This window comes from Nothoprocta perdicaria, unplaced genomic scaffold, assembly GCF_003342845.1.
Source record: "Nothoprocta perdicaria isolate Ctin4 unplaced genomic scaffold, notPer1 scaffold_36, whole genome shotgun sequence".
NCBI classification, from domain to species: Eukaryota; Metazoa; Chordata; class Aves; order Tinamiformes; family Tinamidae; genus Nothoprocta; species Nothoprocta perdicaria.
In genome coordinates this window covers 5,062,572-5,079,782 of record NW_020455599.1, presented here as the reverse complement: position 1 = coordinate 5,079,782, position 17,211 = coordinate 5,062,572, and the positions used below count along the sequence as shown (strand labels likewise).

At 41.9% G+C, this 17,211-nt stretch overlaps 1 protein-coding gene across 1 annotated transcript in view; it reads right to left on the bottom strand.

Annotated features, from left to right (window-relative positions):
- Positions 1 to 267: 267 nt before the first annotated feature.
- SYTL3 (synaptotagmin like 3) overlaps positions 268 to 17,211 on the bottom strand; it is a 30,864-nt gene continuing 13,920 nt past the window's right edge. Inside the window, exons 6-16 of the mRNA XM_026044422.1 lie at positions 16,707 to 16,773; positions 15,467 to 15,539; positions 11,963 to 12,087; positions 8,741 to 8,884; positions 7,235 to 7,413; positions 4,929 to 5,031; positions 4,149 to 4,319; positions 3,667 to 3,781; positions 2,213 to 2,321; positions 1,110 to 1,315; positions 268 to 461 (exon numbers count right to left, since the gene is read on the bottom strand). Coding sequence (XP_025900207.1) covers positions 331 to 461; positions 1,110 to 1,315; positions 2,213 to 2,321; positions 3,667 to 3,781; positions 4,149 to 4,319; positions 4,929 to 5,031; positions 7,235 to 7,413; positions 8,741 to 8,884; positions 11,963 to 12,087; positions 15,467 to 15,539; positions 16,707 to 16,773 — 1,423 coding nt within the window. The 3' untranslated portion in view covers positions 268 to 330. The remainder of the gene's footprint in view (positions 462 to 1,109; positions 1,316 to 2,212; positions 2,322 to 3,666; positions 3,782 to 4,148; positions 4,320 to 4,928; positions 5,032 to 7,234; positions 7,414 to 8,740; positions 8,885 to 11,962; positions 12,088 to 15,466; positions 15,540 to 16,706; positions 16,774 to 17,211) is intronic.

The following is a 17,211-nucleotide window of genomic DNA, read 5'->3' as shown; positions in this document are numbered from 1 at the left end:
AATGGAAAGCTGCATATCATAGGGCTAAGATTGCCTCGCTAGCATGAGGCATTTCAGACTGCACTTACTTACCACTCCTGAAGAGCTAAGACTTGCCTTATACTAACACTTACTCTATACCGATTCTAGAGACACAGGCAACAAAACCTCAACTTTTGGAGAATTAAAACCTTAAGTAAGTGCATCACACACCTTTGAACAGGTAACTTTATTCTCCAAAAGCCAGCAGAGGTACTGTTGTTAGAACACCTTTCCCTAGAATGCACATGCCACTTGAATTCATATTCTAATACACGGAGGGAAGGAAAAGTTGTTGTGCTGTAATCTCACTTATGATTTGAAGCGCTCCTTGTTTGGATGCAGGACAAGTGAAAGGTCGGTCCACGTGTTCGGGCTGCTGAGCACTTTCTGCCACTGAAGCAGGGCCTCAGAACCAGGGTCTCTAAGGCCAAATGATTCTTCTGCAAGAAAGCAAAGTAGAAGCTCACAAGGTTACTCTTCATTTGGCCTTACCCAAAGACGTTTCTAGGTCCAGCTCTGCACAACTTCTGCCCCCAAATGTCTAGGTGCCAAAAACAAAAGGCTTCTTTCACTTCTATAGCACTTTCAGCAGAGGGCAAATGTACATTCTAGAAAAGGCAAAATGACACTCGAATGTGTGACTATATTAAGAGTTTTGCAGGAATCAACACCACCTTGGGTGGCAGATACCTTTTCTCTGTCCTCTGCAGAGCCAGGCTCTCAGCATAAAAGCCACCATCCCTCTGCCTGAAAATTCCCACTGTCTACCTTGAGCTTCTGCACAGTGCTGAGCTAAAACACCTGCACAGAGGCCTGCTGGATCAAAGCTTCAGAGCACGAGGTGCCTGGGGCAGAGCAGCTGGCCAGCGAGCGTGGGGGCTCTGTCTCCCTCCCTCTCTCCTGCTCTATGGTTGTGTGTGTATTCACATATGTACATACACACACATATTTATACACTCACACTTTAAATATATATATATAATATGCATATAAGTGCATGACACTAATAGTGTATTGTAAGTAGTATTTAAAATGTAAAATACCCCTGATCCCACCTCATCCTTGATTTTCAGTGGTAAAGAACTTACTTGCCCCAAGAGCGGCTCCCCCTAGGAACCGATCACTTGCGCCCAAAGACGCCTGGTCCCACACAGTCAGGTGAAGACAGGACTGCTGCAGCCGAGCAGGGCTGACATCACCAAAGACAAACAAGTGTTTCCATCGAGGACAGACTTCTTTCTTCAGGACGGGAGACCTTTGCTTCATCTCTGTTTGGTCCGGCAGGATAAGACAGCTTCCCCAAAACAAGTAGAGTACAGCAAGGTCATCAATCTGCACTGCACATCACTCGATCAGAAAACAAAATATTTGTGCTGAACAGCTCGGACCTGTTGGCTTGCCCTAAATAGCTATAAAGTTCAGCTTAAGTGCTAGGTAGGCTCTGATGCTGTTTTGGTTCTTTTGGGACTTGCCCCTCCTCCTGTGTCCCCTCAGTGTGGGCACCAGTGATGGCTGCTGCTCCTCTGGCCTCAGCAACTGCTGAGGAAGTGGATGGAATGAGCACCCATTTCACCACTGAAAATAGGTGCCACTGCTGCTAAAATGTCTCTGTGAGATGTTACATGTGTAACCCCATACACTACTTCCACTAGTGTCTGATGCCTCACAGAGAGTAAAATGATCCCATATACAAGCTCCTCGGACTGGGCATGGAAAAAAGAATTGCTTTCCTCCTTCTTTTAAAATGTCTGGAATCAAGAGAATAAAAGTTTTTGTTTTTTTTTTCCCAAATACATACAAAGCTGTATTCATTCTGCAAAAGCACAGCTGAGAACAGGAATGAAACTACGCCATCACCTCCCTCCTGATGGGCAATTTCCTCCCTTTTTCTCCTAACACCTAAAAGCTGATGTTTATAACAGTGAATGCTAAATTCGAGTACCATCAAGCAACAGTAAACTCCTAAGCAGTTCCATTTGGGACTCAAAGAGCAGACTGGCCCCTTCACTATCCTGCAGCAGGCTGCTATCAAGCTACTCACCAGGGTAAACTGTCACCGTTAGGAGGAAGTTTGCCTAAGAGAGGGGACAATGCCACTTCCACATGACTCCTGGTCAAAATATGTTAATATTTACCTTTGTGCAGGATGTGTGTGACGCTTTCTATTTGAAGTGTTAAGGCTCATACCTACCCTTTAACGAAAGGGTTCAACGTGCCGGCAGATCTCGGCACCAGCAGGTTCTTGGTCTCACAGATTAAAACTTGAAGCTGGCAGCTGGGAGCCCCCTGGTCTTTTCTTCCTGAAACAGGAGCATGGATCACGTTTAATAACCAGTTAGTGCAGCTCGTAGCTTAAGATGCTACTATAGGTATGGAGGAAAATGACTGAACAATATTACCGAGATAAGGCTTCATAGTACTGTATTAGGATGATTTGAAAGACTCCAACCTGTTTATATAGCCTAAAATCCAACACAAACAAACACAAAAATGCAAACAAATCAGCAGCAGGTTGCTCTGCAACTCCCGTTTCAAATACAGAGTTTGCATTTGCAAAGACAACACACAGGGCAGAGCCCAGGGAGGTTTCACTGAGGCACAGCAGGAAGAGGCCAGCCAGCCTGCCCCACAGCGGGTCAGTCCTGGGCTCTGTCTCAGCCTGAACACAGGGGCAGGCACTTGAGGAAAAGGAATAAAGGGGATGGGGACTTGGAGTTCTTTCTGGAAAAAAATAAAATAAAATAAAATAAAATAAAATAAAATAAAATAAAATAAAATAAAATAAAATAAAATAAAATAAAATAAAATAAAATAAAATAAAATNTAAAATAAAATAAAATAAAATAAAATAAAATAAAATAAAATAAAATAAAATAAAATAAAATAAAATAAAATAAAATAAAATAAAATAAAATAAAAACTAAAAAGTCTAACAGTTAATCCAATCTTCCTGCTGCTCTCTCCCTGTTGCTGTGGTCTTCACCCTAGGCAGCACTACTATGGCTCTGTCCTGCAGTCATTCTTACGGCCTAACGAGCTAAAGAAAATCAGGTTGTCCTGTTCCCTGCCCCCATGTGTTTATTTCCATCCATCCAAGCAGACTTGCTCCGGTGCACCACAGCAATACTTACAAACCTAGCAAGTCATCATCATCTTCTACATTTTGAACCAAACATTCTCCAACGGAAACATTTCCCTTACTGAAAATGAGACCACTGGAGGAAGCTAAGGGTGGATATTTGGTACCCTAGCAAAAAACTCCCCTTCTGCCCTTTCCCTAAATTGAGTCTCTACTGCCAGGCTGGCCTTGGGCAACAAAACTGCTGCATGACCTCCAGAACAAAGTCTGTCAGCAACACCAGCTATGCACAAGCTTGCCAAGCACCAGGGAGCACCAGGTGCCATCCTAACTACTGCCATCCTAACAAGCACCTGTCGCTGGTATTAAAAGGAAAAAATGATGAAGTTGGCAAACTTTTGAGTCTTAATGGATTTGAGATATAATATAACTGAAACCACAATTTGCAGTAGCTGTTAAAATCCCAGGCAGGAACATTGTCTACTCATACAGACACACACTGTCAATTGCTTGTTGACCTCACTACTTTTCTAGCCAGCTTTCATTTGTGCTGAAATGTTTTATACCTTCTCTCATCTGCTTTTCAAGCTGGAAATTCTTATCCTGGGCTGGTACGGACAGTCTTGCAGACACCAGGAGTTTGCTGCTGTGCTGGCCAAGATTATCTTCAGGCGTTTCAAGCTGAGGGAGGGACACAGAGAAATTTGCATTACTGCAACTGCTCTATTGCACATCATGCTTAGAGCACATCTGTATTTGTGACACATCTTATTCGTGGGCTGCTTTAACAACATTCTTCCCTGAACCACAGAATGGTTGAGGTCGGAAGGGACCTCTAGAGATCATCCAGTCCAACCCCCCTGCTCCAGCAGGGACACCCAGAGCACAGGGCGGCATCCAGGCAGGTTTGGAAGATCTCCAGAGCAGGAGACTCCACAGCCTCCCTGGGCAGCCTGTGCCAGGGCTGAGTCCATGACCTCAGAGAGCTGACCAAGCTTCACTACATGCTGTTCCTCAGACACAATTAAGCACAAAACCCAAGAGTCACCTTGGCTTTGAGCGGGTACCAGCTGAAGGACTCTGCTGAGCGATCCTCGAAATTCCACGCTGCCAGCGGGACGACCACTTCCCCCAGAAACACCCTGGTCTTGAGTGCTCCCGCGTGCCACACGGAGACCTGAAGCTGCCGACTTCCCAGCTGCGGGTATTCAACCTTGTACTGGGAAGATAAGCAGCATTTACAAAGGAATGCACAGGATCCAGACAGGCACAAACACATAACAACCCGCTCAGAGGAAACTCAGCCACAGTGTGGCTGAAGGCATCTGCATCCAGGCAGGACTATGTTGTCTTAACATGCATGGTCATTTGCTTCTTACCTCATTCCCTAAAGGCTAAATAACATTCATCCAAATATAAAACAACATTCTGAGAATACCTTTGATTGTTATGCCACAGATGCTGAGTTTTAATCTAAAAGTTTATATAAATATGGATCATTTTACCCTGCAATGCACTCAGTCTATGAGCATATGGAAAGATGTATCTGGAGAGGGTACCCATTTTGCCACAGTTTAGCTCTGAATGCAGGAATTAATGAAGAGCACTTTTATGGATACAGGCACATTTTTCTAACAGTTTTCTATCAGTTTACTGAACTAACATAACTCCAGAAACTCCAAATTTCCTCTTATTTGGGCTGGCAGCCAGCATTCTTCAAAAGCTGTTGTTACTGACTCCTAGAATTGCCACATCAGGACAATTTGAACCTACAAATTGTACATCACAAAAGGCAAAGGGTGCTGAGAGGCACAGCTGCATACGGCACCTTCAGGGTCTCATGAAATTCTGGATCCACTGTGCTCTTTTTGACAGCCGTCTTCCGCTTACTCCGAGGAGATTTATCAGGAAGCAAATACACCTTAACGTACCTTGCAAGTAGAGGGAAGGATAAATGTAAAGTGAGCAGAAGGAAAGAAAAAAAAAGAAATAGAAAAATAAATTAATTAAACCAGGAGGATTTAAAAAAATTATTATTTCTTAAAAGTTATCACTGACTTTGTAATTCTCAGAGCTATAAAATGGCAAATTATCATTTATCTCCTCTCTTTCTCAAAAAATTAAAAAGCAAACATATTATAAGGTTCTATACTTCTTTCAGTCAATACGGTTCAATCCTATTCTAATTAGTATAGAATCAGTAACTTAACTGGAGTCTTTTGTTTTCAGATTTGTGGGCCCAGATGAACTGATCACTAAGGAAGTTGGTCACTATCAGTTGTAGCAAGGGGACACACTGCATATTATGTATGTGCTCAAAAAAATCAGCTCAGTCAACTTCAGAATCATTACTTCTTGCCTTTGATGAAAATATTTCACTCTTTCAACATCAAATATTTTAAGTTTAAATATTTTTTTAAGTTATAAGCATGCAAATAATAAATAATAATTCACAATTATTAAAACAATCAGCTTTAAAAGAGTTGCTAGAGCAGAAGGGTGAGATTTTTAGAAGTATTCAAAACTGCTTCAAGGCAAATCAGTGGGAAGTCTTATCGAGGATGAACTGGACCAATGTCAAGCACCACTGACTCCTACCCAAAGCCCTGCATGTGTAGGTCATGTGAACAACTTAACACTTAATCATTGCTCTTAATGAGCACCCAGCGGGCGCTATCTGCATTACAGATTCAAAACTGAAGAAGACTTTCGGCAATACAGAGTCCCAGCTCATGCTGCCTCTCAAGGAAAGAAAAGCTTTTTAAAACAGCACTATTTTAAAAGTTTTTTATACTTTTGATATGTATTTCAGATACTATGATTTAATCAAATTTCAAAGGGCCCTTGGTTAATTTATTGCATCTGCTGTATCTCATAATGTCAGCGCAGAACTTGGATTCTGCATTTTCCCTGCACTTTCCAAAGCAGGTAAAAACTACTTTGAATTATATTTGGCTACTAGAAGGTTAAGCCTCTCACTCTACCACACAAGCAATGCGCTAGCAAAATAAGCGACTTCAAACCAGCCAAGGAGCTGGACAACTCAACGGGGTTTCAGCAGCAGCTCGAAACTTGCTTTTGGCAGGTGCTCTAAGTCAATGCACTGCCTTACTCCTCTCTCCTTGCGTGCCCACAGCTAACTCAGTGTTCACCACATGCTTAGCTCTTCCCCCACGGCCTCTCAGCTCCTCGCAACCCTCCCCTGCCTTAACCACCTGACAGGGAATTGGTGCCAGAGCTTTCCCTAATGGGGCTGCTCCACGCGCTGCAGGTTCCTTTCCTCTCCTCTCCTGCCAAGGTTGCCCAAAGCCCAGAGCCTTCTGGACGAAGGGCAGCAACTGGGCATCTGCCACGTGGTCACTCACACTGGCCTGAGTGCTGCGTGACAGAGGGGGCAGGAACATGCACAGAAACAGCAGGGAGATATTCTGCCTGAGGGTGCCTCAAAAACGGTGGCTGCAAGGCCAGAGAGGATCATTCAGTAATAAACAGCCAAACCATTGAGGTTTAACTGTCAAAATGATGCTTTTTATGGCATATTTTATCCATAGAAGTAGGTATCTTTTTTCCTTTTATGATAATACACACTTATTAACTAGCTATAGGTTTAAAAATGCATTGCAGTATCTGAAATTTCTATCCACATCACAGATGAGGAAAACGGAAGCACAGGAGAAGTATGTCAACTGCCCGCAATGAGTCAGTGAATGAATTAGGATCATGACTCACATCTCAATTTTCCATCCCATTTTTCAGCTTGTAAACCACATGTGTATTACTTTTGCAGACACAGCCTAAGAGAGCTAAAATCTAGACAGATACTCAGTAAAGCTGATGTGCGGCACGGGTTCCAACAGCTCCCAGGCAGGGAAAGGGAAAATGGCCGGCAGAAAATGTTCAGAATGGAAATCAATAAGCCCTGATATGAAACCTACTTGCCCCATAGCCTGTAGATGTACAAAGTGCTGATATATATACACATATACATACACATATATGTGATATTCTGAAAAGTGTTATTGTGGCATATCATCATATATCAACTAGATACACATACACTACATACTATACACTACATGCATACCTCTATTGAAGAGAGAACGCGTCATTTTTCCTTCATAACAAAATACTTACGGATTACACTTTTTCTTCTTCTCCTCTCCATAGGCCAGATTCTTGCATCCTCTGATGCTGATTTCTAAAACGCAGGCTTTGAAGATGTATCTTATGGCAAACTCTATTTCTCCTGTGACATTAGCTTTGCCAAAATTGCCATACTCAGTGCAAGTGCTGTTAAGACTGCACAAACTCCCCTAAAAAAAAAAAAAAAAAAAAGGAAATGTTAAAGAAAAAGTAGCTTCTAGTCAGCTTCTAGTCAAATAGGTAAAGCTTTTTTTATTATTATTATTCAAATGTCAGTATCTTTACTGACTTCACTGCAAAGCTACTCAAAATTATGAAGACTTAGGATAATTGATACAAAAGCATTCTGCTGTTTTACATACCAACACTTTTACGAGCACAATAACCTATTACAACTGTAAAATTTACTCTTTTGGCTTTCTCTCTTCAATAAAATTCCTGGCCTAACAAAATGCTTTGCTAGGTAACCTCTTGACCTAGAAATTATCTCCCAGCAAATCTACTGCATGGCTTCCAATCAGAAAATGGGTTAAGTATTCGAGAGAGGACTGTCCTTCAGCGATGGTTCCTGAAAAAGTTCTGAAATGCAAGAACATACAGAATACAGAACAAGACAGCTTTTAGTACGTAATAAATACTAGCGTATGCAAGGTCCTAACAGGTTAAAGGAAAAAAAAACGGCAATGCATTCCTAGTAATCTTTTACAAGATCCCTCAATTTCATATGGAAGTAACAGTCCACATTGTGGCAGACAGTTTGGGAAAGACTAAAGCACAGAGACACAGTCAGCACAGTCATTACAGGGCAATGCGTGAAATTGAAATGAAGCCTCTGATTTTGAACATGGCCCAGCACGGCCAGCTAACTTTACAATGTTATTTACTTTCATTGTATTGAATGATCAACTCAACCTAATCAAAACTGTTTGGTCTCTATGCGTTTATAATGATATTCTTTAATGTGAGTCCCTGAATATTTTTACACAGCATGTGCCACAAAGTCACAATTGTTGTTCTGATTAATGTCACAGTGATATTGCCCCAGATTGCTATGTCATCTATGCTATCTGTGTCACTCCTCCCTCTGAAAACACCAATCCAAACAAGACTGGTTAACCAAAGGGCTTTGCACTACCCAATCCAGTAACTAAGAGTGTAGGGTGAGTGTTTCTAGCAGATGGGATCTCTCTTTTATGCAGATGCCATTCTTCATTTGTGCAACTTGCTGAAAATATCCATTTAAAAGTCACATCAATAGCTCACAGAAGCTTTCTACTCTGTCTTATTTCACTGCCACTGCCATTTGCATTACCACAGTTGTTGGAGAAGAGCAATATGCTTCCATTAAAAGCTGTAAGAGAAAAAGCGAGCTATGAGGTGAGAGAGAACCACATTCAAGATCCCAACCCTAATGCAAATGGGAGGAGCTCAGCTTTTGTGGTTTTCCCCATTAGACCTGGGTGGTTCTATGGTGCTTCACCCTTCGATTTCACTTACATGTCTTCTGTCCTCACAGAAAACTGTGTCACTTGTAGGGCTGGCTATTATGTCTTCTTCCTGTTTGCAGCTCCTTCCAGTAAAGATTTCACTGTCCCTCTGGGCCCCAGTGAGGAGGTGCTGAAGGCTGGGGGTGCTTTTCAGCTGTAAGAGATTCAGAAATTAATTTCTTTTCATTTGAGAAAAGTGCTCTGGTCCCTCCAGGAATGACATCACAACAAAACTCAGTTAATTAGCTGCAATTCACTCTGATCAATCTAAGAGTTGATCACATCTCCAAGGAGAATGTAGTAACTTAACTTGAGTGTTTTTTATATTTTACAGCTACAAGCCCCCCATCCGAATCTGTAGTACATTCTTTATATTAATGTTTATCTAAAATCAAAACACCACCACACAATGTAATGATCAGTACCACAGAAATTACTAGGAACAGTATACTAACCACACACCAGAAGTAGCAATAAGCTAATAAGGGGCCATATTAGTCTTTGATGAAACAGTAATTTAATCCAAAAAAAAATCTTGCCTCCAGAAAATTAAAAATAGTAATTTGCAATGTACATGTCTCATGCCCATGTCTACCTATGCAAGAGTGAATGTACATTGAAAAGAGACTTGAACATAGGAACAAACAAGTTCCTTTTTAGCTGTGATTATAGAAGAAGGTTAAATGTTTGAGGTTTGTCTTTGCTTTGTCCTTCTATCCATTCACCTTTCCAATCTTCCCAAGAAAATCCTGATAATTTGGGAGAAATTGACCTATAAAGTAGCAAATTCATTGAGATTTATCTTCTGCCACCTCTGTTACCAACATCAACTGACTTAATGAAGTGTCAAAACACTAATGCCCCTCTAGAAGCATGTCAAAAACAAGTCTGGGATGATTTTGGCACACCGTTAACCCTGGCTAATGCAACTCAAGAAAAATAAGTTCATGTGTGAAGAGATAGGGAAAGAGTGAGGAGAGACATTTTATAAGATTGGTATCTGAGGAAATCATTCATTAGAAAAAAAAAAAGCATGACAAGGATTACCTGAAAGACTAGAAAGAAGTGACTGAATCAACTAAATGATTGTGACTTTCTCATAGAAGGAGGAGATAAGGCATTTTTAAACAGCCAGGGAAGCCTTCCTCCACCATCAGCAGAAAGCCCTAAAGCGTGAGGACATGAGAGATGACCCACGCTTCTGAAAAACAGGACGTGCCAAAGCCAGGCCAGCACAGTGTTATTATAATGTACAGAAATTGTTGTGTGTAATAACTGCCCTACCTCAAGGACAAACTCATCAAATTCCCTCAAGAGGAAAGAGATGGCTATAAGGTGCATGCAGAAGGCAGTTGCAAAAAGAAAGGGAAAAAAAGAGCATCTTTCTCAGCAAAGAACCTGTGTTCTGCTGTGCAAGTCCTTCCTCATTCAAAGAGGCAGAACTTTCTCATTCTTTTCTTTATAAATAAAAGGATTGCCCTAAAAACCTTGAAACCACTACTGATTTCACTTCCCAACCACAACAGCCTACTCAACACCGACATATAGCTCACCCTATTTTCTGCATTAAACAGAAAATGATGGCTTTGGCAACACAAATACTCTGCTAAAGCTGAAGTCAGGTCCTGAGCAAGATTCCCATCTAGCCCAGCTCTGTGACTAAACTTAGTTATCAGTTCTGGTAATGACATAAATGTCTATTCTTACTAAATGAAAAATCAGAACAAGACAAAATAAACAGAAGAATAACGCAATGCTGTCATTGACAGAGATCAAAAATATTTTTAAACCACGGAACAGATATGAAAAGCCACCAGGTAGGTGGACAGGCAAGCAAAATTTCTTTCAATATTGAAAAAACAAACCTGTGATGATGACATTCACAAGAGAAAAAAGATCATCAGGAATTCCAGCAATTGCAGCTTAGTAGTTTAACTGGTTTCAGCGAAATCCTAACCCATAGAAATAGAGCTCTGGCAACACCAACAACACCGAGCTTTCAAAATCTCTACTGCAAAGGATGGACAGAATTAAATCCTAAATCTTTAAAATCATTTCAATCACACACAAATAATTTGGTATTTCCTAATTAATACATTTGTCAAGCCAAAAATCCGTATGTCTCCTTAAAGAATGACCTGTGCATGTGATTAGCATGCAATGCAGCAAGGTTAAAGTTCACATTTTCTCCAAGTCTGATGTTTTTTCAGCGCATTCAAAGGGCAGCACCCTGCCAGCGAAATGATACATGAAGAAATATTGCCACAACGAGAGCAGCATGTGGGTAGTTAAGAAATGTTGCCTTTTTTTTTTTTTTTTTTTAATAATATGATCACCTATAAAATAACCAAAAATACTTTCCTGGAAGCTTTTCCAGAAGCTGTTGGGCCAGTTCAAACCACTAGCCCATCATATCTGACCTCCTACCTGCTCCATTTAATACCCAGTGCTTCCAAGGAAAGTGAGAAGTGCAGCAAACTGGCAGTGAGAGACACCTCCCATGAGGTCTGGCCCAAAGCAAGAGCATTTTCCAATACCTGGTTCAGCCACCTAGCAGCTCATATGCACCTCAGTATGGGGGTCACTGGAGGGGAAAGATTTCAGAGGAGAAGTGAAAATGTAAAAATCTTCAGTGCAACCTTAAAGCAGTCACAGGACATCATTTTCAGCCCTGCACAACTTGTGAAATAAAAAGAAAAAATGAATTTTTCTCAAGCTTTTCATAAAAGCACTGAAAGCTTGTGGCTGCAAGCAAAGCAAAAAGAAAACGGAAGTTGCACAGCAACTCACAGCAGTCACCATTTTCTCCTTTTCAAAGGGCTCAGAAAATGTGAGGATGGGTTTGTTTGGTCCTGTTCAGCAATAAGAGGGGCAGGAGCAGGACAAGAGACAGAGCATCTCCTTGCTGCACGCTCTGTGTGACTGTAAGGCTGCAATGAGTTCCCAGAGGGTCTGCGAGCACCTGCCAGCAAAACATCATCCTCCTCTCCTGCCCCACAGGAGAGTCTGTAAAACCTCAGTCTCAGCCATTAGCTCTGAACTGGGGCCAAGCAGGAAGAGTTATGAAGAACCCTTATGAAGAACCAGGTTTTTGGCCATGGTGAGCATCAGCTGAACTCTGCTCCTATAATAAAAGCAAAAATCAGATATAAAAGTAACCATCCTTACAAACAGATTGCATTCCCCAAACAGACCTTACAGTTCCAGAGACTGAGTATAATGATTTAGATACCCTGCTTGTAATGTTGATGGCAGTGTCAGACTGGCTCCTTCTTTCCTTCCTCTTTTCCACGTGCTGCCCATAGTCTGTGGTCAGGTGGCTTCTGTCAGCCATATCGTTCTGGGACTTAGAGATTTCTGCAGTGAGCACAAAGAGAGAAATTGCTATAACAAACATCACAAGAAATCCTGTATCTTTCAGCCTATCACCCTGTAATTCCAGTATTCATCTCCTCAGAATAAGGAACAGATGAGAAACCAAGTACCTCTTCCATTTTGTATAATTATATTTTGCCTTCCTAATTTTTTTCCTGCTGTTTCAACTGTAAAATGCTCTTTTTGCTTCCTATCTTCATAACTGCTTCAAAGAATTGTTGCATTAAATACAGTTTCACCACAGAAACCATCCTGGTATATAGCTTAGATATTGTTTTGTAAAGTGGTATTTGCAAATAGGTATTATCTGTTTTTCTTCAGGATGAAAGTATGAATATTATAATAATTCATAGTGACATTACAATAGATATTAGAAAAGAGAGTATAGTGGAAAATACTTAGAAATTAATACAAAATATGAAAGAATTAGAGAGACTACATCCTCCAGAACATGAGCAGCCTTCAATGACTTCAATATCACTGCAGTAACACTATACGGATAAGCTTATGACTATACTTAAGAACCTTACTGAATTAGCACCTCAGTAACATATAGTTTGTTGTCAAATAAATCTCTGGGAGATGTGGACAATTAGTGCACATTTTTTTTTGGTTTCTTATTCCTCAAGGTACAGTCAAAGTGTTACTTAAAGGCAAAGACAACACTCATTTGTGATTTCTGAAGTTACAACTACCAGGCTCAGCAGCAAACACTGTGTTGTAAGCCCTAGGCAGTCTCTAATGAAGAGTTAATAATGTATAAGTGTATATGAAATAGCTATCGCATGTTTAATTTATTCAGAAGAAATAAATCTTTCTCTTCTAACATGAGCTACCACTGGGCAGCCTCTGCAGACAGCAGATCATTAGGATATTCAGGAACAACAGCACTCTGGAGTGATTTTTAAGCCCACTTTGGTCCTTAGGAGCATGCAGGCCTCGCTTACTGTACTTTGGATACACCATTAAGGCATCACATGACATACTCATGGGCAGGCTCAATTAAATCATCTCTGGCTGTAAATGAAACCACGTTTTTAAAACACACAGTGAAATCCGAGATCATAAAAGAGAACGGAGCGATAAATCTAAAGCAGGAGATACAATCTGAACAATTCGACCATCAGCAGAAGCAGAAACACAAGGTTGCTTCACACGTGCAGGGGGCCTGGACTAGATCTTCTCTGGAGGTCCCTTCCAACTTTAAGGATTCTGTCATTCTGTGAACAGGCTACGAAACAGCTTATTGTGAGGAAAGGTTTTCACATCCCTTCTGCCCTTGGCTTCTCCACCCCCACAGCCAGTGAGAAGGGACACTGTGGCTTCGTTCCAGGGGCGATTCCCACCGCTAGGATATCTACAACTCATTTTACATACCCTACATAATGACTACTGCATTATAGCAAGCTCCAGCTGCCAAGCCAAGCTGGAACAGAAGGCAACACTGTGGAGAGCAGCCCAGATCAGGAGGGCATCATGTCGCACGTGCTAACCCCTTGTCCCCAGCCTGCTCCTGGCCACGCACACACACCAGCTCCAGAGAGAGCAGCAGAGGCACCACCAGGATCTCCATTTACTTACTGAAACACAGAAGTTGCTTGTATTAAATACCTCTGCACACCAGGATGTTTTTAACCTTCGTAAGACACAGAGCACTAACTTCAGACACTTGTGACTGAAAGCATTTATCAGGGCCAAGTTTCAGTGGGAAGCCATATCATCTGCAAAACTTGTCATCTTAGGTCAAGCAGCCCAGGTCTTTTTCTCTGGAAGGTTTCCTATACCTCCTTTTAATTACTGCCTTTGGTGATAGCAATGGCCTGTTATTTTCTTAGAAATTAGAAGCTTCTCCCCCTAATTGAGGATGACAGCAACTGAGTGTGGTTTCATGTAGAGCTGAGCAGAGCTGAGCTCCCCTCTGCAAGCTCTGCTCTTCCCTCCTCATGCCCTGGCTCACGGCCCCACGGCCCTGTGATGCACAAGCTCCAGTGCAGAGACCTCGTCTTGAGCCCATTCATCTCAGCCAGCCAGCAGAAAAGTGCCCATTTGCTTTGTCTGCCTTAGTGTTCTGCCCTTTTAATTAAATCAGGTTCATGAAAGGGTCCCAAAACACTGATGCTAATTCCAGCTAAGCAGTGGCCAGAGAATGAAAGCCAAGACAGGAAGGAGAAGCAGGCCCTTCCTTTTGGCAGCAGTGAGTTATTACAGCAGTGTGCTGCAATCTGCGCAGCCCAGGGCTGAGGTTTGTGCCTGGGGAGGACAGCCCTGCTTCCCCTCTCCACCATCTGTAGTCGGACACCCTCAGAAAGCAGAATACATTTTTTTTACACCCTATTTTGTGCTGTCTCCAACAACAGACTTTCAGTAACAAGGTATCCTTGGCCCATCTACACGTCCCTTCTGTTCAGGGGAGAGAGCCATCACGTCTAGGCATTGCTTTACTCCATGCTCACATGGACTGCACATTAAACTGGTGGAGCTAAAGGAAAACGGGCTTTTAGGTTGGATAGAAGTCATCAGAGGAGTGAGTGAGCAAGGCGTAGTGAGCAAGGGGTAAGATTAGAGTTAATGGCAAAAACAGAGATGAAAGCCCAGTCTCATCTTTTGTTTGGTGTTAAGACAGTGAAAAAATGCTGATGAAGGTTTAAATGGACACAAATGTGCAAGCCCCTTGCATTAGGCTCAGAACCAGGTTTTCTCACTGGTGCCTTCAATCTCAGAGAGGGCTTGCTCTCAGCATAGCAGACCTTAGAAAAGCACCTTTAGCTTCCACCATAAAGAGCAGCACAAGGTTTAAGTGAATGGAAGGAAACAGAAGGATCAGAATGAGAGAACTGCCAGGAGTAGCTGGCTATTAGAAACATACAATTAAAAAATATATATATAAAAAAAAAAAGTCAGATTAAGCAGCAAAAGGAAGGAAGTTCTCTTAGGAACTGCCAGAGAGTGAAAATATTAGTCCTTATTTCCTTTACATGACAGGTGGGCAGGTCAATGGAGGTTCAATCAGAGTGATAACACAAACTACAATAAGAAACAGAAATAGATAATCAGATGACTACAATATAAATTTCCATTACTGAATTACTTCTGTTAAATTTACTGCATCTGAACAACTGCTAAATTTTAAAATAATATCATACAGCCTTTTCACTCCCTAACATGAAAGGCATTCTTTGCTGGCATCATCAGCCGCTTAAACAACTGGCTGGATACTGATGGAGAATTGAGACTTACCCTACTATCTTTTTTTTGTCTCAGTCTTGACATTAATCGTTACAATATTCTTAATTTATAACTACATTGTGACTAACGAATGGAAGCATGACTCTAGAAAGATGGTGCAGTGAAAGCTACTTACTTTTCATATGTGTTGTAAGAGACAAAAACAAGTTTTCCACAGACTTATTAAAACTCTTAGTCTGACAGAGTTCCTGCAAATGGAGAGTCCAAAAATAAGAACACATTGAATATTCACTGTGTTTCAAAGTTTCCATCATCACATACAGACCACACACCAAGAAAATGGTGGGGCTGCAGACTGTAGACAAATGCATCTAATCACATATTTTTACACAATTGCAAACTGTCACACTGATACATGATTTTGGAGGACTATCTTTTCAGTTCCCTTGATATTTCAGTTTCCTTGTAAGATCTCATAACAATTTCATAAATGTAATTAATTACATGACTGATCCATTGTAATGTATTTAATACTTCCAGCTGGAAAGTCTTGTCTGTTACAGAACTGCTATCATGCTGCTGTGCCTCTGATAGCAAACAATTTTCAAAATCCTTGTAGGCATATATTAAAAAGTGCAAGAAAAATAGCAGGGGACTTCAAAACTAGGGCCTTGAGATCCAGACTAAACCCAGCTGAAGAATTCAGTGACATTTGTGAGATTTCAATGAGCTCTAAGTCATGTGCTAGTACCATGTTTATTAGCAACTGTAATGCAAATAAAACAACCATCAAAATCCTGGTGTTTCACTCATTAATGACAGCAATGCATGCAATGATTGCTTTACAGGAAGCTATCAACTAGCACAGAACCACAGAACCAGTCAGGCAGGCAGGAGCCCAGCAGGTCTCCATCCAAGGCACAGCTCAGAGAAGGGCCTGCTGCCACCCCTCTGGGTCAACTCAGGGCTTTTCCAGTCCAGTCTTGGACACCTCCAAGAACTGAGGCTGCAGCACTGCTCTGGGCAAACTGATCCACAGCCCGTCTGGCCTCCTTGGGAAGTGTCCCCTCCTTAAAACCAGCCTGAGCCTCTTCCGGGCCAGCTCTGCCATGGGCCTCTTGTGCTCCCCGTTCCCTGCGGAGCGCTGTGCAATGCTGGGAGCTCCCCTTGCAGCCGCCTCTACTGACCCGGCYCCCTCGGCCTCTCCCTGTCCAGAGGGACACATCTCTCATGACAGACTCTAAYCTTTCTCCCATTCTAGTGCAGTATAAAGTGACAAAAGGCAGCACTTATATTGCAGAAGGATGTTATGGCAGCTGCTGCTGTTTACTGCGGTTCTGTGACTGGTCTTTGCCTGTGAATGACGCCCTGAGACAGYGCGTGCATATGTCCGTATTGCACATATATGCATTTACCGTCACGGTGCTCCCTGCTGTGGATTCGGTGAAAGGAGGTGGAGTTGGAGGAACAACAGAAATGTTACTAGATATTTAAGAGAAAATGAACAGGACAACAATTAATATATTATGCTAACATGCTATGATAGACAGATAAACCACAGGCAAGCACCRTATCTGCTTTATGGTTGCCATTACAATCCAAGCTCAACTCCTTTCAGAAAGCTGTCACTCTTGCTCCAACTGCTGGAAGGATCCTTCTCCATCTGGGCACAGAGCTGCTAGAGCCTTGCAACCCACTCCTTTGTCTGCTATAAATAGACCAGATTTATGGGGAAAAAAAAAATCTCACTCAAGTCAGTTACTGCAAGTTTATCACAGCCCCTAGAGGCAGCCAGCGAATTTCCCTTTCGATTCTCTTCTCCTTTTACCACATCTAGGTCCTTACACAAACCTGTGTGGATACCTAGATATCTGCAAGTTTCCATTGCATCCAGCTACATCTATCGACAATTACTGTATA